The sequence below is a fragment of the Papaver somniferum genome, chromosome 3 (assembly GCF_003573695.1).
Source record: "Papaver somniferum cultivar HN1 chromosome 3, ASM357369v1, whole genome shotgun sequence".
NCBI lineage: Eukaryota > Viridiplantae > Streptophyta > Magnoliopsida > Ranunculales > Papaveraceae > Papaver > Papaver somniferum.
Window position 1 is genome coordinate 5,759,045 of NC_039360.1, and position 23,370 is coordinate 5,782,414.

At 40.9% G+C, this 23,370-nt stretch overlaps 1 protein-coding gene, 1 non-coding gene and 1 pseudogene across 2 annotated transcripts; 2 read left to right on the forward strand and 1 right to left on the reverse strand.

The window, feature by feature from the left end:
- The first annotated feature begins 11,474 nt into the window (after window positions 1–11,474).
- TRNAL-AAG lies at window positions 11,475–11,555 on the forward strand. Its single transcript has one exon. It is a non-coding gene; the product is annotated as a tRNA-Leu (tRNA).
- Window positions 11,556–11,679: 124 nt separating this feature from the next.
- LOC113355209 lies at window positions 11,680–13,189 on the reverse strand (annotated as a pseudogene).
- Window positions 13,190–20,406: 7,217 nt separating this feature from the next.
- On the forward strand, window positions 20,407–21,330 carry LOC113358953. The gene is made up of 2 exons (XM_026602663.1): window positions 20,407–20,465; window positions 20,517–21,330. The coding sequence occupies exons 1-2, from the start codon at window positions 20,407–20,409 to the stop codon at window positions 21,328–21,330; spliced, it is 873 nt and encodes a 290-aa protein (XP_026458448.1).
- The last annotated feature ends 2,040 nt before the right edge of the window (window positions 21,331–23,370 follow it).

A 23,370-nucleotide genomic window follows, 5' to 3' on the forward strand; every position in this document is an offset into this window, starting at 1 on the left:
TGTCTTTTTGCAGAGCTCGAGGGATAACTCCGCGCTGCAAATGAAAAATTTGAAAAGGCTCAATCTTCCTTAGCGCAGCAGGAAGAACAGACTAATCATTTTAAGAGTTTGGCGGCATCCCGCGAGGAGGTCGTTGGTGCTGCTTCTAAAGAAGTGAATCGTCTATCGTCGTTGTTATCCCAAGCCCACCAGCGGACGACAATTATTATGCATAAGGCTCGGTGTCAATTGGCTGAGGAGACAAACAAGATGCTGGAGAAGATTGAGCTTGGCCTTAAGACCGAGCATGGCCTCGTCAAGAGCTATCCGCGTCGTCCTGTACCTGCCTCCTTGCCTGGCTCCTCGGGACCCTCTTCTGGTGGGAGCGTCCCTTCAACTCTTCGGGACAACCCTGCTGATGGGGAGACATCATCTAAGTAGAGACCACGCATTAGATTTTGCTAGTATTTTGTAAAAAGAATATTTTTGATGTGTTTTTCCTTGAATTGGCCTTGCCGCTTTTTGTAACCAACCTTTATGAAATGGATTCTTCTTTTGATATACCTGCAATATCAGTTTGTTGTTTATTTTAAGCATTGTGAGGAAGGACACTAAAAACAAAAGAAGAGTGCTTTAAGTGTTTGGGTGCGATACCGAAGGGAGGTACCTTCGTGATCGTCTTGAGACCTGTCACCCCGCTGGCGAACCCTTGGCCAGAGGATTCCCAGACGGTGGGGGCCGAGGCAACGTTCTAGGATATGGGGTTAAAATATTTACATACACCCATTCCGTCGACCCGTTTCCTTAAGATTGGTTGGGTATCTCTTTCTGCTGGGTGCCTTCCCCCCGGTCTTACACTCATGGACACTGATGGGGGAGCCCTGAGAGATTGTAGATTAACTACTTTTCCAAATATTGTTGATAAGTTTTTTTACTCGAATTTCAGAAAGCTTGTTTGATTGATAGGTTGAGGCCTGCTACTCCTCGTCCAGAGATAGAAACATGTAGAGCGGTTACGCTGCCTTCTTCTTCTGGTATTCTTCACGCAGATGCAAAGATGCGTTGCTCCTATGGGTAGTATGGTTTTAGCCGCTTAGTGATGAGTGCCAAATATTGTATATATTTATCCCTTTTTGTTGGCATTTTAACTCATCTTTTATGCATTAATTCTACATTTTATCCCACATTCTGTATTTTCATTGTTTTCAAGAATAAATATTTTTATTAATTAATTTTGCATTTTTAGGTAATAAATAAAGTTCGGATGAGTCGCGGAGCGAAAAGAGCAGAAAAGTAGTGAAAAGCCGGGAGAAATTACGCAAGGAAGCCGCGAAGAATGGTGCGCACAACCTCATTTTCTACACACAAAAGCGCCTCCGTTCTCAGCCATCAGATCATTTCTCAGAAGCATCCGACGGTCGCTCCTTCATAGATCATCAAAATCTGAAGTCTCTGCCGAGCACCACAGCGCTGAAATTCCAAGCCTTCAGATTAGATGATAATCTGACGGTCGCTACAAGCTTCACTCTGCATCACCGTCTGATTCACCTACCAGCTTCGCATCTCGCGGCCCATCTCACGAAACATCGAACTCGATGAACCTGCCTAACACCCTAGCGACCGAACCCATCCACCTAACCAAACACCCTTCTCTCCCAAACCATCGAACCCTTTCTTCTCCACCAACCCCCTCTGCAGAGCCATCACCCTGCAACTGCCGCACCACCATCATCACCACCAACTCCACTGCCACCACCACTCCTCCACCATCATCACCCCATCACCCAACAACCAATACCATCTACTCCCATCTCCCTAGTCCATCTAATTTCTCAATTTTTGCACGTTCTCTTTCAGAAACCCTAGGCGTGCAAAATTGGTAAATTAGGTCGAGCTAGAGTGAAATTGAAGGCATGGAGTGATACAGGAGAGTCAGAGAAAGGATGGGTCGAAGTCAATTTGACGATTAGGTGAGCTAATTTCACTGTTGGAATTTGGGGATTTTTCTATAAACCCTAATTTTATAATTTTGAGAAATTTGGGTCTGTGACTATAAATAGCCTTATGTGTGTGTTGTAATAGTTATGCTTGGATTAGCCGGCATCCAGGACTTTCATGTCCTGTTAATGTTAATGTTTTTTTCTCTTTAATGTGTTTCAGTTCAGTTTCATGTTCATGTTTCAGTTAAATTTCAGTTATGTTCATTGTTAATTGTTCATTGTTAATTTCAATTATGTTCATGTTAGTTGTGTTAGTCTCCTGTTAGTTCAATTCTGTTAAGGTTCTGTTAGATTCTAGAATATCCTGTTAATGTTTCTGTTGAATGTGCAATGTCATGTTAGTTCACTGTTAATTTGTCATGTCAGTTAAATGTTCACTGTCATGTAATGTTATGTTCCTGTGAATGCTAGGCTAGATACATTTGAAGCTTTGATGTGATTGTGCAATGGCAGAAATCAGTGCTTATAGCAAGCTGATTTTCTTGCCATTCCTTGTGTATGCTTAGATTGCAATGTGCTGATTGTGCAATGGAAGAAATCAGTGCTTATAGCAAGCTGATTATCTTACCATTCTATTTGTGAATGCCTGTATTCTTGCCTTAGTATTGCTTCATTTCAGTTTTTTTTCCACATCCCTGCCCTTGGCCTTAGGCCTTGGTTCATCTTGTTTTGTTTTGCTTTTGTTCACTGATTTGTTGCTGTTTAGTTTTCATTTGCTTTGTTCCTTGTTTTTGCCCTGTGTTGTCTTTGCTTGCTGCTTTCTCTTCTTTGCCTTGTGTTGCTGCCTCCCTCTGCAGCTGTTGTTGCTTTTGCTCTGCAGTTGCTGTGGCTGTTGCTTTTATCCTGCAGCTGCTGCTGCTGCACTGCTGCAGCTGTTGCTGCCACTCCACTTATCTTGCACTTGCCCTGCAGCACTTCTCCTGCTGCTGTTGCTTCACTTGCAGTGCTGCTGTTTTCCTTCCTCTTTACTGCCTTGTGCTTCTGCTGCACTGCTGCTGTTGCTGTTGTCTGCTGCTGTTCCAAAGCTCATAAGTTACAAAGCCAAAGTCCAATTCAGTGAAGCCCAAAGGCCTAGTTCAATAGCCAAGCCCAGTACATTTCATTCCAGAAGCCCAAAGCCCAATTACTGTGAAAGACCACTTCACTGTTAGGGTGAAATTGAGCCCAAAGCTCAATCAAAGCCCAAAGCTCAAAGGTACAAAACCCACTAAGCCCATAAGTCCATTGGTACCCAAAGCCCAACAACAATTTAGAGCACAAATAGCTAAACACTACAAAACACTCCCGATCTCTGTGGATCGACCCGTACTTGCACATTTGCCAGTTTCGACACCGTGCACTTGCGGTTATAATTTGTAGGACCTTTTAGAAGCCTACCACTTAGCATTCCAAGGATGCCGGAGAACCTCTCCTTTCAGATTGTGAAGATAGTAGGAACCCTTTCCCGCAATGTCGTGTATTATAAAAGGTCCTCCCCACGTAGGTGCTAGCTTTCCCCATTTCTTTTCTCGTTGATACTTTGGGATTGTTCTTAGCACATACTGCCCCTCTACAAAATTTTGAAGTTTTACCTTTTTGTTGTACTCCCTTTCTAGTCTTCGTTGATAATTTTCCATCTTCTGCAGTGCTGCTTCCCTTCTTCCTTCCAGGTCGTCCAATCTCTATAACATCATGTCTGTTGTGAAATTTTTCTCCCATGCTTCGGTCTTTGTGGTTGGCATGAGGATCTCTGTTGGGATGACTGCTTCAGCTCCATAAGTGAGGAGAAATGGGGATTCCCCAGTGGCAGATTTTTGTGTTGTCCTGTATGTCCATAGCACATTGTGCAACTGTTCACACCATCGCCCTTTATGTTCGTTTAATTGCTTTTTGAGGATAAGGGCGAGGGTCTTGTTAGTGGCTTCCGCTTGTCTATTGCTTTGAGGGTATATGGTGGTGGATTTGTTCTTCCTTATTTTGAAAGTATCGAAGAGCATGTCTATATTTTTCCCTTATAACTGCTTACCATTATCAGACACGATTTCTGCTGGTATGCCGAACCTGCAAATGATGTTTTGGAATATGAAAGTAAACACATCCACGTCTCTGATCCTGGCTAAGGCTTTAACTTCCACCCATTTACTGAAGTAGTCTGTGGCTACTATCAAAAATCGTCTGTTCACTGATCCTTCGATGAAAGGCCCGACGATATCTATGCCCCATTTTGTAAATGGTCACGGGCTACCTACAGAATTTAACGTTGTTGCTGGCGCGTGTATCTTTTTGGCGAAACGTTGACATTCTTCACATCGTCGGGACATTCTTGCGGCATCCTGTATCATTGTGGGCCAGTAGTGTCCTTGCATTTTTGCTTTGTCGGCTAGTGATCTCATGCCGCTATGATTCCCTGCGTCACCATAATGGATGTCGTTTAGAATTCGATGCCCCTCTTTCCTGGACAAGCAGCGTAGTAACGGTCCGAGGAAGGATTTCTTGTACAGGATTCCATCCTGAAGGTCATATCTTCCTACTTTGGAGAGTGTTTTCCTGGCTTGTTTATGATCCGCGGGTAAGGTTCCTTCTTCAAGAAACGCATGGATCACCACTCTCCAATCATCTTCTTTGCTGAAATCTTCGTCTTGATTTGCTTTTGACAGGATATCTTCTTCGTCAAAATCTTTATGGATGTCTTCTCCTACCTGGTCTTCGATATTTTCTTCCATTGTATCTTGATTGGTAGCGAAGGAGAATTGTGATGCAATCGAAGGCTCGTATACCCTTGTTATTTTAATAGCTTCGACGCTTTTGTCCTTCAGCATGGATGATATATATGCTAGGGCATCCGCGTGCCTGAGATCCCTTCTGCATAAGTGCCGGAACTTGATGTTCGGAATTTGTGATGCCAATGTTTGGACCAAGGCCATGTAAGCTGACAGGGTGTCGTCGTACACATTGTACTCGAGCCCTATTTTCCGTATGACAAGCTGCGAATCACTTGTCAGTCTTACATCGGTTACCCCCATCTCTATTATTAAACGGAGGGCATGTACGACTGCCTCGTATTCGACGATGTTGTTAGTATGCTCTTTGAATTCTAACCTGAGTGCATGTACGATCCTTTCTCCGGTTAGGGTGGTGATGACGATGCCTATTCCTGCTCCTTCCTTATTTTTGGAACCATCGACGAAGACTTCCCATTGTCTTTGACTCGCGAGTTCGAGGATATCCATTGGATCCTTGCTTTCTTCCTCGGCTTCTGGTATTCCCTTAATCTCCTCGTCGTTGTCCAGGGGGAGGTCTGCTAAGAAATCTGCCAAAACTTGGGATTTTCGGGAATGTTGAATTTCATGAATGATGTTGAATTGGTCCAGGTGGGTGTTCCACTTGGCTATTTTGCCCACTTTTCCTGCGCTTTTAAGGACTGCTTCCAGTGGTGCTTTGCATGGGACCCGAATGAAGTGAGTTAAGAAGTAGGTTCTCAGCTTTTGAGTAGCCCATACCAATGCTAGGATAAGTTGTTCGATCTTCGTGTAGTTCATTTCCGCAGAATTGAGGGTCTTACTGAAATAATAGATAGGCTGTTCTATCTTCGTATTGGTTTTGACCAACACTGCGCTAACTGCGTCTTCCGTCACTGCTATGTACAATGCCAAAACCTCATCAGGATCAGGCTTCTGAAGGATTGGAATTGAAGCCAGGTGTTCTTTGATTTTCTGGAAGGCTTCTTCGCATTCTGCGGTCCATTCAAACTTGCTCCCTTTTTTGAGAATATTGAAAAAATGTTTGCATTTGTCCGAGGATCGGGCAATAAATCTTCCCAAGGCTGCTATGGACCCATTGAGCTTCTGCACCTCTTTTAAGTTCTTCGGGGATGGCATTTCTACTATGGCTTGAATCTTCGCTGGGTCTACCTCAATGCCCCTTTTTGTTACCAGATATCCGAGGAATTTCCCTGAAGTGACACCGAAGGTGCATTTCTCTGGGTTTACTTTCATGTGATGCTTCCTCATTGCTTCGAAGATATCTCTCAGATCCTGATGGTGATCTTTGCGCAGCTTACTTTTGACGAGCATGTCATCAATGTAGACTTCTAAGGTACTACCAATCCATGTCCTGAAGATAGCATCGACCATTCTTTGGTAGGTTGCCCCTGCGTTTCGAAGTCCAAAGGGCATTCTAGTGTAGCAATAAAGGCCATGTGGGGTGTAGAAAGCTGTGTGTAGTTGATCTTCTTCTGCCAGGGCTACTTGGTTGTAACCAGAATATCCATCCATGAAAGAAAGCTCTTCGTATCCTTCTACTGCTTCAACCAGCTGATCTATGCTTGGCAGGGGATAGTTGTCCTTTGGACATGCCTTGTTGAGGTTAGTAAAATCGATGCATATCCTAACCCCTCCATTTTTCTTAGGAACGACGACCATGTTGGAGATCCATGTAGGGTACTTGACTTCTTTGATGAACCCCGCTTCTAGTAGTTTCTGAAGTTCTTTTTCCACTGCCTTATGGTACTCCGGTGCAACTTTTCTTATTTTCTGCCTGAAAGGTGGCGTGCCTGGTTTGATGCGCAGCTCGTGTTGGATTATTTTCGGGTCAATCCCCGGCATATCTCCTAGCTTCCAGGCAAATACATCCGCGTATTCTTTAAGTAATTTGGTTAAGGAATCTTCCCTTCTTTCGTCCATTATGGTCCCTACTTTGATCATCTTCGGATTTTCTTCCGTTCCTATGTTGATTTCTTTCACGGGCTCTACTGGTGTGAACACCGGCTTCGGATCCCCGACGACTGGGATGTTCTTTGATTGCTATTTGGTATGTTTCTGTCCTTTGTTGGCTGCTGAAGTACCTGTTTCTGTGTTTAGGACATTATCATCCTTTGTCAAACCCCTCCTTGTGGTTTCTTTGAGGAACAGGTCTATGGCCTTTTTTTCGCGGCTTCTTTATTTTTAATTCTTCGGGTTTTTTGCTTCTCTTTTTGTTCGTTGTTGATACGATCCTGAGTGGCTTGGCACTCTCTTGAAGAGACCCGATCTCCCTTGATTTCCATCACTCCCTCAGGTGTAGGGAATCTGAGATATTGGTAGTAAGTTGCTGCCACTCCCTTGAGTTTATGTAACCACTTTCGTCCGATAATGGCGTTGTAGGGGGATGGGGCGTCAACCACGCTGAATCGTGTTTCTACTTTCATGGGTCCGGCGTTAACCTTCAACACGATGTCTCCCAATGGCTTCGTGGGTGCTCCATTGAATCCGTAGATGGTGTAATAAGAGGTCATCAGCTGTTCTTCATGGAGTTTCATTCGTTTGAATGCGTCGTAGAATAGAACGTTTACTGAGCTTCCCCCGTCTATGAGGATCTTTTTGAGGTTACATCCTGCCACTGGTAGTGTTAGGACCAGGGGGTCGTTATGGTCTTCCATATCTTCTTCGATATCTTCAGCGTCGAAGATAATAGGTGAGTCCATCCACTCTTCGTGCTCGTCCACTTCTACACCATCAATCTTATACAATTCGCAGTGGTCCTCGAACTGTTTCCGTAGCCTCTTTCCTATTTGTGCTGTAAGTAAGGGCCCTGCGGCTTCAGAACACGAGATGGTATTGATTGTGCGATTCCCCTCTGGAAGTTGGACTGGCTTGGTCCATTTGGATCTATCCTCGGCGACTTCTTTTCGTATGTAATGTTGGAGTTCGCCAGCATCAATCAGTTTTTGGATCATTATTTTGAGGTTTTTACATTTCTCGGTCTGGTGTCCGTTGAAGCAGTGATATTCACAGTAATCTTTAGACTTCTCGGATCTAGGGGATGTTTTGCCTTAGACCATGGCCACTCCAAACTTTCCCTTCCTTTGATCTCTCGCAAGATCCGGACATAGCTAGCATTGAGCTTCGTGTAAACTTGATCTTCGAATTTTCGATCGTCTTTTCGTCGTTCATCCCTTCGTTCCTTCCTATCTTCGTGAGGCCGTTCTACTGAGCTATTCCTTTTGACCCCATTGGTTTGTTCTGCGGAATTGGTACGGTGAGACCTCTGCGGGTACGCCCTCGGGTTTTCACGCTGGATTTCTTCAAGACGAGCGTGCTTTTCAATAATTATTTGAAGATCTCCTTCTGTCTTAGGCACACTTCCATGAATCTCAACAAATAGTGGACTCATTCGGTCTAGTCCCCACTTGTAGCAGTTGATACTTACCACTGGGTCCACACTTCCTATGGCTTGGCAGATCTTGTGCCATCTGTTAGTGTATTCCCTCGTGTTTTCCTTGTAGCCAATTGCCAGCGAAAAGAGCTTATCCATTCCTGTGTTAACAGCCTTGTTGTACATGTAAGTTCTTAAGAACTTTTCTGCGAGTTGATCGCAGGAGTGGATGGAGTCAGGCGGCAAATTATCAAACCAAGACAATGTCGATCCCTTCAGGCTTGATGGGAAGTATCTACAGAGTACGGCGTCGTTCTGACTCCATCTGGCTAAGACACGGTTATAATACCGAATATGTGCAGCGGGATCACTAAATCCGTCATAGCGTTCGAAGGTCGGGACAGGGCACCTCAGCGGAATAGGGGTGTTGGCCAGGCGATGAGTTAGGGGTGTGGAGTTAGCCTCTCTCATGACCTCCTCTAACCTTCCCCCGCCTTGTCTAGTTTTTAACTGCCTGATCTCGGCCATCATTTCAACACGCAGCTCTTCCATCGTGCGGTGGTGCCCTACGCTCTTCTGCTCGTGATATTCTGACTCCGCGTCATTATAATTCGGGTCGGATGCGCTACTTCCCCTAGACGCGTCTCCATTAGCTGCTACGATGACTCTTCGGTCTCGATTAGGTCCTGGTGCCTTTGAATTGGCTTCATCAAGTTGTTGGCTGGTCTTCGTGCTTAGGGAAATTCGGTCTTTTAAATCTTGGTTTTCTCTGGCCAGCAGAGCTACAACATCTGCGTAAACCTGCTGGCTCTTCTTCAATTCTTCAAGCTCAGCCATCAATCGATGTGATTGGTTTGACCCCTGATTGGGAGTCCCAGCTCGTGCTACTACAGCCATGGTGGCGCCTTCTTCTACGGTTTGTACTAAAGATGGTAGAGGTTCAGCTTCGATTATTGGCATTTCCAAATCGGGCTGAGTGCCCATCTGCGGTGTTAGATCCACCGACACAGTTTGATTCTGATCGTTTGTTGATGGCATTCCGAAGGTTGGCGGGTGCGCGAGTTGATGTGTTCTGGATTCATCCACCTTTTCTTTTGGCTGATAAAATTGATTCGTAGCAAAAGTTTTGCTGGCTTCTGCAGCCTTCAGGGTTGCCGCAGCCGTACTGTACTTTGTCGCCGCTGCTCTGAGAGCCGCGGCTGCAACGGAGTTAGCGTTTATCGGTGAAGTGATTTCCGCGGTATCCTTCCTCTACTAGTCGTTTTTGCTTTGTCCCCTTTCTGCTTGCTTTGGGTGATGACCGGGGTTGTCCTTGGTGCTTCCTCTGACGAGGCTTTGGATTTTCCTGCTTCCTGCATCTTTTCCATCGTGGGTCCTTTTGTCGCTATCTTTCTGCACAAAGGAATTTTAAACAGCGAGAAACAGAAATGTCCGTGCGAATCGGGTTAGTTTGCGAAATACCTTACTCCAAGACAGGGAAAAACTGCCCGAGGGCCACAGAGAAAACTCTTAGGGAGGCTCATTTGATTTAAACATATGAGTTAAAATACATGGGTTAAAGTCTCATTAAAAGTGTGGATTCATTGAAATTACGTGAAAACGCGAGAAGATCCCTTTTAAAAATGCATGTAGATCCTTTGAAAATTTACGAAAACCCACCGGAAATACAGGTCCGTACGAGATCTAAAAAAAAATGTAAATCCATGGATCTAAGTAATAAATCTTTTAACCAGTAAACGAAGATACTGCCGAAGCTATCGAAGATAACGGGTGCGTTTTTGAATATGGTAAAGTTAACAAAAGATAAATACTGTCAGAGCTAATGAAGTAGAGCAATCATATGCTAGTTTAAGATGAAATCACAGGATAAGATAAATCTTTTACCGGGACGAAGTCCCTGTTTCTAGCGCCAAATTGTGAACACGTAAATCACGAAGGAATCTATATGTTCACAAACAATGTTCGCACTCTATATACACACTCGTACTGATGAGATGATTGTATTGATTCCTTGGCTCAAAACCTTCGGGTTTATCATAGCCTCATCTAAAATCATCACTAGAGGCGTTTACATAGAGGAAGATAAAGAAACGTAGTGTAAAGTAAAACTCGTGGAGTATCAAATGAACGTAAAGTGCTGAAATGTAAATAAGACTGGGATTTACGTGGTTCAGCACTATGGCCTACATCCACGGGGTTGTCGTTTCACTATGCATTAGATGATTACAGAGGTAGTCGAATGACTTTGGAGTTTACATAGGTCTGTGAATTGTACAAAGATAAACTTACATTCACAATCCTTTTCTCTCCCCTCCTCTCTCTCTTTTTCGATCCCCCCTCTCTTGGTGGAGAGGGGGTATTTATGGGGTTAGAGTGTGGGACCCGTTTCTGTGGGTCGTTGGAACTTTATCTTCTTGTGCTTTGTGTCCATCACGCGGAGGTCTTCGTTCAGAACTTGATCACGCAGAGTCATCCTCGTTCGTTTCACGGGTTGATCGACACGTATACTGCTCAGAGTGTTTAATGCGGGTAGTTGAGACGCATGCTCGTGTCAGACAAGTGTCTTCTGCCCCTGTCACGTCCATGTCAGTCAACCTTCTCTTCACCGTTGATCTTGGCTTCTTTTGGGGATGAGATAAAGTAACTCTTCGGGAGTTATTTAGTGCTCCGCATTACATCGTGTTTTTGATACATCTTTTAACTTCTGCCCTTGGATTTGTTCGGGCAAAGATCTGACGTCGATGAGATGGGCTTCTTGGCTGTGGGCGTGTGTCATCATGTTTTGATGACTTGGTCTGCATGCTCTCCACGTGTCTTTCTACATACACGTGTTTGATGATGAAATATGTACACACAATAATGAGTACTAAGAGCTGTTGATGATTCCTCTACATCTGCAGAAGATGATTTCCCCTGAGAGGATGCAGATAATCTTGTTCTAGGCATGAAGCGAAAAACAAAAATAACTGCCGTAACTGTCATCGAGAAACGAAGATGATGATGATGAACTATGGCAAAAAAGATATCAGACGAAAGAGGGAATAATGGGGAATCGAGTAATGAATCTTTGGAAATGGTATATAGATTATAGGTTAGACGGAGGAAAAAAATAAATTCACGGCTTTCAGACGAAAGAGGGAATAATGGGGAATCGATTAATGAATCTTTGGAAGTGGTATGTAGATTGTTAGTTTATTTTCGGTTTGCGAGGTCCTGTGTAAGAATGGTTTCGTAGGTACGTTTTTTTTATTTGAGCATACGGCTTTGTTAATACATGTGCACCGATAAGAACAAGGCCGAGAGCTATCCCGCAAGGGGTTTCCTGAGGTACAATTGTGCAAAGTTATGGTGAAATTTATGTTTCCCTGATATAACAATAACTATGTTGATATGGCCGAGTTGGTCTAAGGCGCCAGCTTAAGGCGCTGGTCCGAAAGGGCGTGGGTTCAAATCCCACTGTCAACAGTTGTTTTTTTTTCTTTTTCTTTTTTGTTTCTTTTAGTTGTTTTTTTTCGTTTTTGTTTCTTTTAGCTAAATAACAGAATCTGTTTGGTTTAAAGGAGCGCTGATCCTGTTGAACCTCGTCATAATCCTAGTGATTTTTTAAAATAAGATTTTTACAGCCCTCGAGCAGGAAATCCGTCGAGTTGAATGAAGAATCTACGAAAACAGACATAACTCTTAATCGTTTGCTTGAAGCTAATACAACAGCGTTAATATAACCAGAAGACTCCTTCAGTAAATAAACTAAAACCACTGAGAAAATGTAGACCAACTAAAACTTGCTGATGAAATCGTAAATGTGTTCATTAATCTCATTAGGTTTTTCTTCATTGATGAAATGAGCAACTCCTTCCATTACTACAACGTCCTCGAGCAGCGGCACATCTCTCTTGAACCCACCACCGTGTATATATTCTTTAGCTCCCGGAGTCGTATATGTCAAGTCCTGGTCCCCAACTATGAACTTCACCGGTACCTTCACTTGAACCCCATTCCATGGTGCAGTTAATTCCCAACTTCTGCACAAATCATTAAGGACTTCTCTTAGGATAATAATGTAACACAATTAGCTAGTGATTTCAGCAATATATAGGTAGAAAATATATACTTACAGATCAAGGGCTCTGTAGTAGTTCAATCCCCCCTTGAAGCCGGTCTTTTCGAATTTGGACGCATAATACATGATGTCATCCTCGGTTAACCAAGATGGTAATGGAACTGGCGTCTCTGGTAAAGCTCCAAAGCTTACTCCCTTCGGTACAAATAACGGACCGGTTTTCCGGTGTGTGAGCATTGCCCTCATTAATGCTGAAGTATCTGCACTAGCATACTCTGCTTCAATTTCTGGCTCCTGTCAAAAACAAGATTTGTAATCACTTGCTTCAATTTATGGATTTTCAGGCGTTGAACCCTGAACAGCTCAACTTTTAGTGATCATACCTGGAACCTACAAATATAGTAGTCATCGCCAAAATAAGCTCTGAAACGCTCAAGGGGTTTCTTGGTTGGATGTCTCGGAGGAAAGGCGACGCTGAGAATCACCATTGCTTTGATTTTGTCAGGCCTAAGCAAAGCAAATTGCCATGCAATGATCGCACCCCAATCATGACCCACCAAAAACACCTATAAACACATTATGGATAGACAACTCAACCATAAAAAACTTCGCAATTTTCTCTGGTATTTTGAGTCTGGAGGCAGTGAAATTTTTAGTACCTGTTCAACACCAAGGGAATCAACAAGAGCAACGAGATCTCCTACTATATGGTGATACGTATAGCTAGTGGCGGAAGCGGGTGCATCGGTATCACCGTATCCTCGCAAATCAGGAGCAACGGCTCGATAACCACGGCCGGAGAGCTCAAGGATTTGATGCCGCCATGAGTACCAAAGTTGAGGATATCCATGAACAACACAACTGGTCCTTCTCCTTTCTCTGCTACATGCATTTTAATCCCATTCACATCTACCATTCTATGTTGTATTTCCTCCATGATGACAGTCTTTCTTAGCTACTTCACCTCTGCTTTGAACTATTTTACTTAATTTTCTCTAGAGCTGGAAAAGCTTGTTTCTTTGGGTCTCTCTAGTAAAGAGTGTACTCATGCAGTATGGTTGGAGTTATTGCATACCCGTGAAACTTGTGATGTAATGGTACGAGCAATTGAAGGAAAAACAGTGTACGATGTCAATGTGCCTTTATTATAACTCTCAACTGTCCACACCTTACAACTGCTGGCAAATTGAAAAAGTGTTTTTTTTTTCCCTTCGCAATACAGTAAAATCTGTCAGTATGAATGACCCTAATTCCTGAGTGAAAAAAAACAAGGGCAACCTAATTAATGTCCCTTCCTAATCTTAAGAGATGAGGGCTAATATGACAGTTGGGAGTCAGGGTTTAGGTTTGGGTCATTTACTAATTAGGGGGGTCTTGGGTGGAGCATCAATCCTTTCTTAGTCTTGGTCAAACTGCACAAGGTGTCGTCAAGTACAAAGGCTACAAAAATCTCACAATAAATCAAGTAGGAAAAAGGTATACTTTAAAATCACCGTTTAATTGGGCCGCGAAAACTAATTAGGGGCCTCACACTAGAAAACAAAAAAAAATCACCTAAACCTAATTTCACTATCCCTTATCCAAATATTTTAGGTAATGACTAATTTATTCTTATTTAATTAGTGATAATTTTACTTAATTGCTGTTAATTTTACTTAATTTGATTTTAATCTTTTCTTTTTCAAATTTTTTGTTTGCAATTTTTTTTTTGCCTAAACTTGTATGAAAAGTCGTTAGGATAGTGAAGTGTTTTATGACGACTCTAAACAGTCTTTAAAAATTCAAAAACGGCACTCAAAAGTCGTTATCGTTTAAAAATTGGTTCTTGACGACTCTAAACAATCGTTAATGCTTATAATGTTAATGCTTATAAAAGAATTGTCAATGGCGGAAATACATTAAAGGGTCGTCATGGTTGTATTTAATCCTATCACGACCCTTTAATGTATTTCCAGAGAATGAACTCGACTCCACTAATTACTACATTTTTTTTTTTGATCGGCCACTAAGTACATTGAAATTAACTTCTTATCAAAAAAAAAAAAATGGTCTTCTTCACGTATCCACCAAAGGAGAACTGAAATGTTCAAAAAGCAAACCAGCTAACTCTTGAAACACCAATGGGTTCACAACAACTGATGCAATTTAGTAAATATTTACTCTTCGGTTACCCAGCTTTACCGTGCTGAGCCATGGCTGCTAAGACATTCACAAACGGCTGGTGCCTAAATCGCATCTATGAGCGATCTAGCATATAGATTAAAGCCATGCTAAGTCAAAAATTAAAATGTGATATAGTACTTACCACACCAAGAACTCCCTTTGGGTCAGCTAAAAAGATTGTTAGTTAGCATAAAATTCACTTAATTTTTTATGGAGTTCAAAATGGAAGACATCCTTAACAATATATGATGAGCCTACCAATCAAATTAGTAAGACGTGTTGAAGCAGCTAGTCAACTGTTTCCCTCCACCATTCCGGGATGCTCCTTTAGGTAATCTCGATGACACTCATGCGTATTATGGCTATACGGATCCCCTAAGTTAGTTATAAAACGGTTAAGTCAAGATCACCAAAAAAAAATGTACCAAGTCAAATTAGAAAATAGCAGACAAGAGTATTATGGTTGTTGACTTGATAAAATTCAAATGTGCCAAAAGATAGATAGTTTAAAATCTCACATTTCGTAAGCATTTTGTTGGAACATTACAATATCTCCCGTGCAAGCAACATCCGAAAGAAACATGAAAATCGACTATTAGCAATTTAACGACCTTAAAAATCTACTAATCATAACACCCTTTGCATTTCTACACAAAAGCTAGATACCAGATACTTATGTTCTCCAAATTGAGCTCCTATCTTCCATGCGAGTGTAACAAAATTACATTTGAATATTTGAAAAAAATAATTTCGACTTATGGGAAAAAGGATAAAAACGTACAACGGATAATCATGATTTTTTTAGACCATATTGAGTGAACGGAAATTCCACTATTGTATACTTGAAAATACCGCTTAATTAAGAAAACACCACTAATTCAACAGATACAAAAATGGAGACAGTAAAGTTGATCGAACAAAACGCCCCCGCTAAAGATCTCTTTTGTTTCCTTGATTTTATTCAACTAACAAAATATATTAAAAAAATAAAAAAGAAATAAACATAGAATAAAAATAAAAGTAATAAAATTAAAGGAAGCAGCAACAACATAAATAGACAACAATTTGAAAAAGAACCATGGTGTTTGATGCGGCAAAAAATAATTGCAAGCATTAATAAACTTACAAAATAGTTATACCTTGGTATTGCTTGATTATGTCGGTTACAACAGGTGCATGATCGAGCAAAAAAAAATAGGTGCATGATCGAGGATAGCTGCAAAACAAAAGGCTAAAATACATCAAACACCAAAACAATAAAAAAGACGGAAAATTCAAAAATGAAAATGCAAAATCCGGTTACTCTGATTGCGAATATGACCACATAATCATCATTAAATCCTGAATAAATAAATAAATTTGTGTCTAATAAATAATAATGTTGAGTTTGCATCTAAGAAATAATAATGATGAGGAATTCAAAGATAGAAAATAAATTATCCCAGCTGTGTAATCAAAATAGAAAAGCAGCGCCAAACAACAACTTCGTTACGTCTGCAAAACGAAAACGACCACATATCAGACGAAGCATCCATAAAAACGAAACCCAACAAAAAAAAGAAAAAAAATCAAGCCGGATCAGCGTCGGATGAATGATGATACTTGACTTGTGCTCTTATATAGAGGGAGATACCAATAATTTTTGGAATTAAAGTTATATTTATCAATAAAACCTAGAGAGATTATTTTGTTTCTGTTTTTGGTAGATTTTTAGGTTTTTGGTCTATTTTTAGCAAAACATCCCGAATCAAACTGATAACAATATTAAAGTTTATATTATTTTGTCTCTATTTTTTTTTCTATTGAAATATTTTGATATGGAAATAATATCATTCGATATTTATTTTTATATTTACAAAAATTCTAGAAGTTATTACTTGGAATCGTACAATGCTTTAGTTGGTAACCGAGCAACAAGCTGGGCACCAACTCCTTTTTGAATAGCAACACCCAATCTATGAAAAATAAAACTACCAAAACCACTACCAGCATCATTACTAACTAAAAGGGTGTTAGTCCTCAAGGGAGTTGGGGGAGTTGGGTGTAGTTGTGTTTTTTCCTGTTAGTCGTGGGGAAGTTCGAAGGAGTCTCTCTAAATCCCCGTTAGTCGTAGGAGAGTTTATAAGAGTCTCCCAAACTCCCTAGAAAATCCCGTTAGTCGTGGGGGAGTTTGAAAGAAACTCTTAAACTCCCTGTTAGTAGTAAAAAGTAGAATGCTAGGGAGTTGGTTTGTTTTGGGGAGTTCTGGGGAGTTTACAATGTATTTTTGCCTCACTCCAAATCTCTCAAAAAAGTAGAGATTTTGGGAGAGTCTCTCAAACTCCCTACACTCAAAACACCAAACTCCTTACATTCTCTTACACTCCCTCAAAATCCCCAAGATCCAAAATACATTAAACTCCTCCAAACTCACTTGTGTACTAACCACCTGTAAGTAATTCTTCAAACGCTTAAAAAAAAAATAGTATCATCACCAAGCTCTCCCAAGGTGGTGAAGACTAGAACACTCAAACCATACCCTTGTTAAGCACATACCTCCAAGTATTTAGTACTTTTGCGCGCAGTAGCTTTCGAGATGGCATGACCTGGAACGAAAGCACGGACCCCCTCCCCAGAGAAGGGAGATACACCAGTGACGTCCATACACACATCTTGGCCATTTTCCCAGTTAAGGACAAGAATATCCGCTGGACGTAAATCCATGTTATCATCTGACAAAAAAAATAGAAATTGACGTTTAGTCCCAAAGTTAGTAGGCTTTGGACGCTCTAGTCCTATGCTTCCAAGCCTAGTACTCATTAATCCAAATTATCCCCGTGTAAACATTTTGGTCCAAAATTTATACGAGTTAGTCAAAATATGCACCGATTCAAAATTTTCGCAGTACCAAAATTACCCTTTCAGAGTTGAAATGCTTTGAATTGTTTCGATTTTAGATCTCAATGTTCAGGAGAGATTCAGAGAGAAGGAGAGGGAGCGATTGAGAGAGACCGAGTGAGATTTTGGAGGAGATTTCTTGGATTAATTCGTTTTACCAATTGTACACCAGTTGATTTTCTTCATGATTTCTCGTTTTAAAAAATTGGCGAGAGATAGGGGCGATTTGGGGTTTTTTCCCTTCATGATTTCTCTTTTTACAGAGAATGATTTCGAGTTCTTCAATTTCCTACATCTTATTTTCTTCTGCTACTGCTAGTGACTTACTAATTTTCATCAGCTAATTCGAATTTTTCATATCTTATCAAATAGGCGATAGAAAAACACCATTAGAACAGATCTGGTAAGTTCTCTTATTATTTTGATTTCTTTGGATTTCTTATCCGCAAGGCTAACAATAAGGGGCGGAAAGATCCAGTGAGCCATGGCTTGGCTCGTCTAGCGACTCAGTCGGATGAGTCGACTCGGCTCGGCTCGTAAGGATGGAAATATCCTGTAATTCAATCTGGATGGGGTGTAAAAATCCAGGGATTACATAATTATGTTACTCCGAGAAACACAGGATGAATTGTTGTTGCTGCCGTACGTAAATCAGTCCAGCCGCCGGATATCGTCGCCGTCTTCCGCCGGCAGACATGGCCGCCGGAGATCTGCTGCTGCTGTCGTCACCGGAGACGATAACGTCGCTTGAGAAGAGAACTGTGCCGGAGAAGATGACGTCATGCTGATGTTATTCACGCCAGAGAAGACGGCGTCATAACGACGTTAAGATGGACGACCCGGATACGCTGATCTACTGACGCCGCTATGATTAACAGACGGTGTTATTCTGTAACGGAATCTGTTAACGTTAACGGTATATTCTTTCGAATATCCTGACGCCGTTATGGGGTTGACGGAATATTTTTCTCTTTGAAGGAATATGCTGATGTCATAACTTGTGGGTGACTGGTTGGTTATTCTACTGAAGTGGCGCCCACTGATTGGTCCTCCTGATGACGTGGCACTGATGATGTGGCACCTGCTTTCCTTAATTTGGGTATTTTGCATATGGGCTTCTATGTATTATGCTTGTGAGGTCTAGTTATCCATACTTGGCACCCGATTGCCTTAATAAGAGGAGCTTTTTAGGCCCAAGTAAGCTTATTTCTAGTGTAAAAATAATAGGGTACAAACAGGCTTATACAGCAGCACCGGTACATGATTTAGGGCATCAGTTGCTTGAGATGAACTGGTGGTCGAAGTGGTGACGGAAACATGGATTGATTTATGCGGAGAATGGTCGAAGTTGTGCTGTTTCGGGAAGGACATAAACCTAAGGAGCTGAGAAGAGTTTGGAGGAATTTGGGCATTCGTTACTCACTGATTTGAGTGGGTTTTCAAGCTGCAGAACTGTGAATGCAAGAGAATGGAAAAATATTGGCTCGAGTTGTTAAGGAATTCAGACGGTATTTGACCTGAATCTGTAGCTGACGAGAGAACAGATACTGCGGTTGAAGATAGCCGTGAATTGGATAATTGTGTACGGTTCAGTTTGGGGTGTTTAGACTTGGATTTGTCAGTCGTGAAATCAATGGAGCAAGGAAGTTGAGATGCTGGTATTGATTGGATAACGGACTGTGAGAAGATGGATTAGAGAGAGGTGTTGTCGGCTGGTAAAGGAGGTGATGCTCAGTTAGTCACATATTAGAGAAGGGTGAATGTGGTTGGAAGTGGCCAGACTTTATGGATGGCCTAAATTCGGAGCTTGAGCTGGTGGAAGATTCAAAATTTCAGGGAATTGTGCAAACGGTGGAAGAAAAATCTTTGAGGTTCAGAAGTGGGAAGTAGCCGGACCTTGCAAAGGGTTGGATTTGGAAGTCAGGGTCAGTGATGGGCCTTTGGCAATTCTTGTGCATTCCAGATATGAAGTCCTAGCAGCACATATAAATACGCAGGAGACAAACTAAAAGGGGGACGCCGTCTACAGGGAAGAAACTAGGTTAAAGATTTCTTTCTTTCGATATGCTTAGCTTGTTATTTCCTTTATCAATTTTATGGCTTTTGAGAAAACCATGAGTTGCTAAACAAGGTTGAACTTGTAGCCTAGATTATTTGTGTTTATGAAGAAGAGTTTTTTAAAATCAAAATCTTAATTTTATGTTTGAGTATCTCATATTGGTTGATTGTTCTTATAGATCTTTTCATGTTTTATGCCAAGCATACTACATAGGTAAGCTATAGACAATCCCATTGAGATCTGATTTATTATAGATTAATGAACTTTCTTGAACTTTGTATTCCAAGTATACATAGTGTCTAGGATTTCTATATTTAGGTCGAGATCATACAATCTTCACCAATTATTTTCAATAGTTCTTAATGACATATCTTGCATGTTTCAGTAGCTAGGTGTTACCGCTTTACATGAGTAATATCGAGACTCTCTCTGATAAAACACAAGTAATCATATAACTTACAACGGATTTCCGGATCCTTAACAATCTTTTCCTCTTGCTTGACACTTTAATAATTTAGTTTGCATTTTATTTTCTTAGTATAACTTCTGAGATTTCCACTTGAATTGATATTGGTTAAGAAGTTGATTGTATTAGCTAGAAGGAATTTAGAACACTCCTTGTGGGAACGAACCACATTTGTTGTTGGCTATAATTTAGACACCGTGCACTTGCGGTAAAACAAAGTCGGTTTTCCGACCCATCAAGTTTTTGGCGTCGCTTCCGGGAAGCAGTTGCTAACTATTCTAGATGATACTTTTAAGTTTCTGATTATAGCTTAGATTTGCTTTTGTTTTAGTTCGTAGCTTTTTGCTTTATTTTGTGTAGTTTTTGTTTTTAGATTTCCTTTTAGATTTTTTTGTTTATCCTTTTAGTTTGTTTGATTTTCAGGTACCTATGAGCTAAAGAGTGCTCAGCCACATAAGTTCTGCGAACCAGTGTTAGTGTAGAAGCGTCGCGAGTAAGTTACTTGCAACTTTTGTGTGTGCTGATTTTTCTTGCTGTTGTGATGTGTGAAAGTGTATAAACTGGTAAAGATAGTGTTATCTGCTTGTTTTTTGCTTGTTGTGCATTTCATTTGTTTGCATTTGTTATCTTCTCAACCAAGGTTTGTACTAGAGAATCCCACTATTGGTGGGGATCAATAGAACATTGAGAGATGCCTGGCACTGATGATGATGAGGTAGACCCTCATGTTAAGACCTTAAAAGAATACATGTACCTAGTCAGGGTTAGCCAACCTTAATGCATTGTTTTACCGACCACTAGGGTGCATTTTGAGATTAGAACTAGTACCTTCCAGGCTTTGCCAAACTTCTATGGAAGAAAAAATGAGAACCCGTACTACCACATTAGAGACATTGAGGAACTATGTGGTACAGTGAAAATTAAAGATTTGACCGATGAATATTTGAGATTGAGATTGTTTCCTTTCTCTTTGAAAGATAAGGAAAAATCGTGGCTTGATGCATTACCGTCTTCTTTCAACCACACTTGGGATGCGATGACGAAGTTATTTTTGCGCAAATTTTTTCTTAGGCATAAAACCACATCTTTACGTCAAAGTCTTAATAGTTTCTCGCAGCAAGAAGGAGAATCCCTTTATGATTACTTAGAGAGGTTCCATGATATCTTGTTGCAATGTCCGCACCATGGATTTGATACCGTGACACTCACTATGATTCACTATGAAGGATTAGATCACAAAATTACGACCACGGTAGAATCATCATCCGGGGGTAATTTTCAGGACAAAAGTGCTAATGAGGGGTATAAATTTTTGCATGATGTAGATGAAAAAACTCAGGAATGGGACGCTAAGGAACGCATTAGGAAATTTGTACCTAATAAGAGTGGTGTGCACAGAGTTGATATCAAGTTTGGCTCTGATGCCAAAATTTTTGTTATGGAAAGGCGAATTGAGTCGTTAGAACAAAGTCAGTTTACTTCTAGACCGTTTGTATACCATTCATTTGATGATAATCGCCAAAGATTTGACCCTTACTCGAACACATATAACCCAGGGTGGTCGAGACACCATAACTCTTCATGGTCAAGTGTCAATATCAGACCAACCAAGTAGCAACATGTCTTCAGGTTTCACACAAACAAATCCTAGTTTGGTAGAATATCTAAAGTTGTTGATACAGAATACTCTACAACTTAGTCAAGACATGAGGAAGTTTGCTCAATTCCATCAAAATGCCTCTCAATTCCAGCAGACTACCCAAAGGTCGATAACAAATTTGGAGCGTCAAATAGGGCAGTTGTCTAGCCAGTTGAGTGCGAGGTATAAGGGAACCTTCCCTAATCATCCTCGCCCAAATGCAAACCAATCTGGAGTTACACCTTCAGATCATGTTAGGCCATCACCACTTTGAGAAGTGGTAGATTAATAAGTAACCAGGATCCGAATCTTGAAGAAAATGAGAAAGTGGGGGACTCGTCCTCAAATTCCCAGGCTACTCCTTATAACTATAATAAAATCAGTTTGAACGAGAAGGATGAGTTCATACATTCCTCGTGCTCCCTATCCTCAGAGATTGGTACCTAAATCAAAAGAAACTCAAAACACTGAGATTTTAGAAGTGTTTAAGAAGTTAAAGTTAACATTCCTTTGCTTGATGCCATTAGACAGATTCCATCTTATGCTAAAGTTTTGAAGGATCTTTGCACTGTGAAACGCAGATTGAATGTGAAGAAAAAAACTTCTCTCACTGAACAGGTCAGTTCCATTATCACACATAATACACCACCGAAGTGAAAAAGCGGGGGTCTAACAACCTCAATCAATATTTCGTTTAGGCAATCTGTATGGACAAACTCCAATATAATTCCACGAGAATCAACTAGACAGTCAGACTCAATCAATCGAAATATATCAAAGAATTGTATCTCCCTTTCACAATGTAATCAACAAATCAAACAGATAGAAATCTGCGATCCTGATTATTATGTGAAACAACTTGAACGGTACCAAAGACCAATGTTCAAGTGTCAATCAATTTAGATCAACAACCAGGATTATATAATTGATTGAACTACGCACAACCTGTGATTTCAATTATATATAAAATATAATACAGAAAAGAAATAACACAGACACCAGAATTTGTTAACGAGGAAACCGCAAATGCAGAAAAACCCTGGGACCTAATACAGATTTGAACACCACATTGTATTAAGCCGCTACAGACACTAGCCTACTACAAGTTAACTTCGGACTGGAATGTAGTTAAGCCCTAACCAATCTCACACTAATCAAGGTACAATCGAGTTCCTTACGCCTCTGAATCCCAGCAGGACTCTATGTACTTGATTCCCTTAGCTGATCTCACCCACAACTAAGAGTTGCTACGACCCAAAGTCGAAAACTTGAAAAACCAATCTGTCTCACAAAGAAAAGTCTATTGAATAGATAAATTTGTCTCCCACAGAAATACCTATGAGTTTTGTTCCGTCTTTTGATAAATCAAGGTGAACAGGAACCAATTGATACACCAGACCTATATTCCCGAAGAACATCCTAGTATCAATCACCTCACAATAATCTTAATCGTATGGTAGAGAAACAAGATATTGTGGAATCACAAATAATGAGGCGAAGATATTTGCGACTACTTTTTATCCTGCCTATCAGAGATTAAATCTTGAGCAAATCTTAGAGAACATAGTACTCAATACGATAGAATAAAGCAATATTAGACACGCAACTACAGAGAAAATAGTTGTGTCTGGCTTCACAATCCCAATGAAGTCTTTAAGTCGTTAACCTATAATGGTTTTAGAAAAACCTAGGTTAAAGGAGAATCAAATCTAGAAGCAACTAGTATCACACAGGAGGCGTGGCGATTAGGTTTACCAGTTGCTAGAGTTATCCTTTATATAGTCTTCAAATCAAGGTTTGCAATCAATGTTACCTTGGTAACAAAGCATTTAATATTCACCGTTAGATGAAAACCTGATTAGACTCAAGCTACATATCTTTCAACCATTAGATCGAACTTATCTTGTTACACACAAATGAAAAGTGACTTCATTTAGATATGGGTAACCGTACCTAAACGTGTACACCTTGTTGGCCAACAATAGTTAACCAAAGTTATCCATATGGACACTTTCA

Coding starts and splice junctions, on each gene's coding strand:
- LOC113358953 (XM_026602663.1), top strand. CDS start 20,407: ATGCCTGGCACTGATGATGATGAGGTAGACCCTCATGTTAAGACCTTA. Junction 20,466..20,516: donor AAGACCTTAAAAGAATACAT/GTACCTAGTCAG, acceptor ACCGACCACTAG/GGTGCATTTTGAGATTAGAA.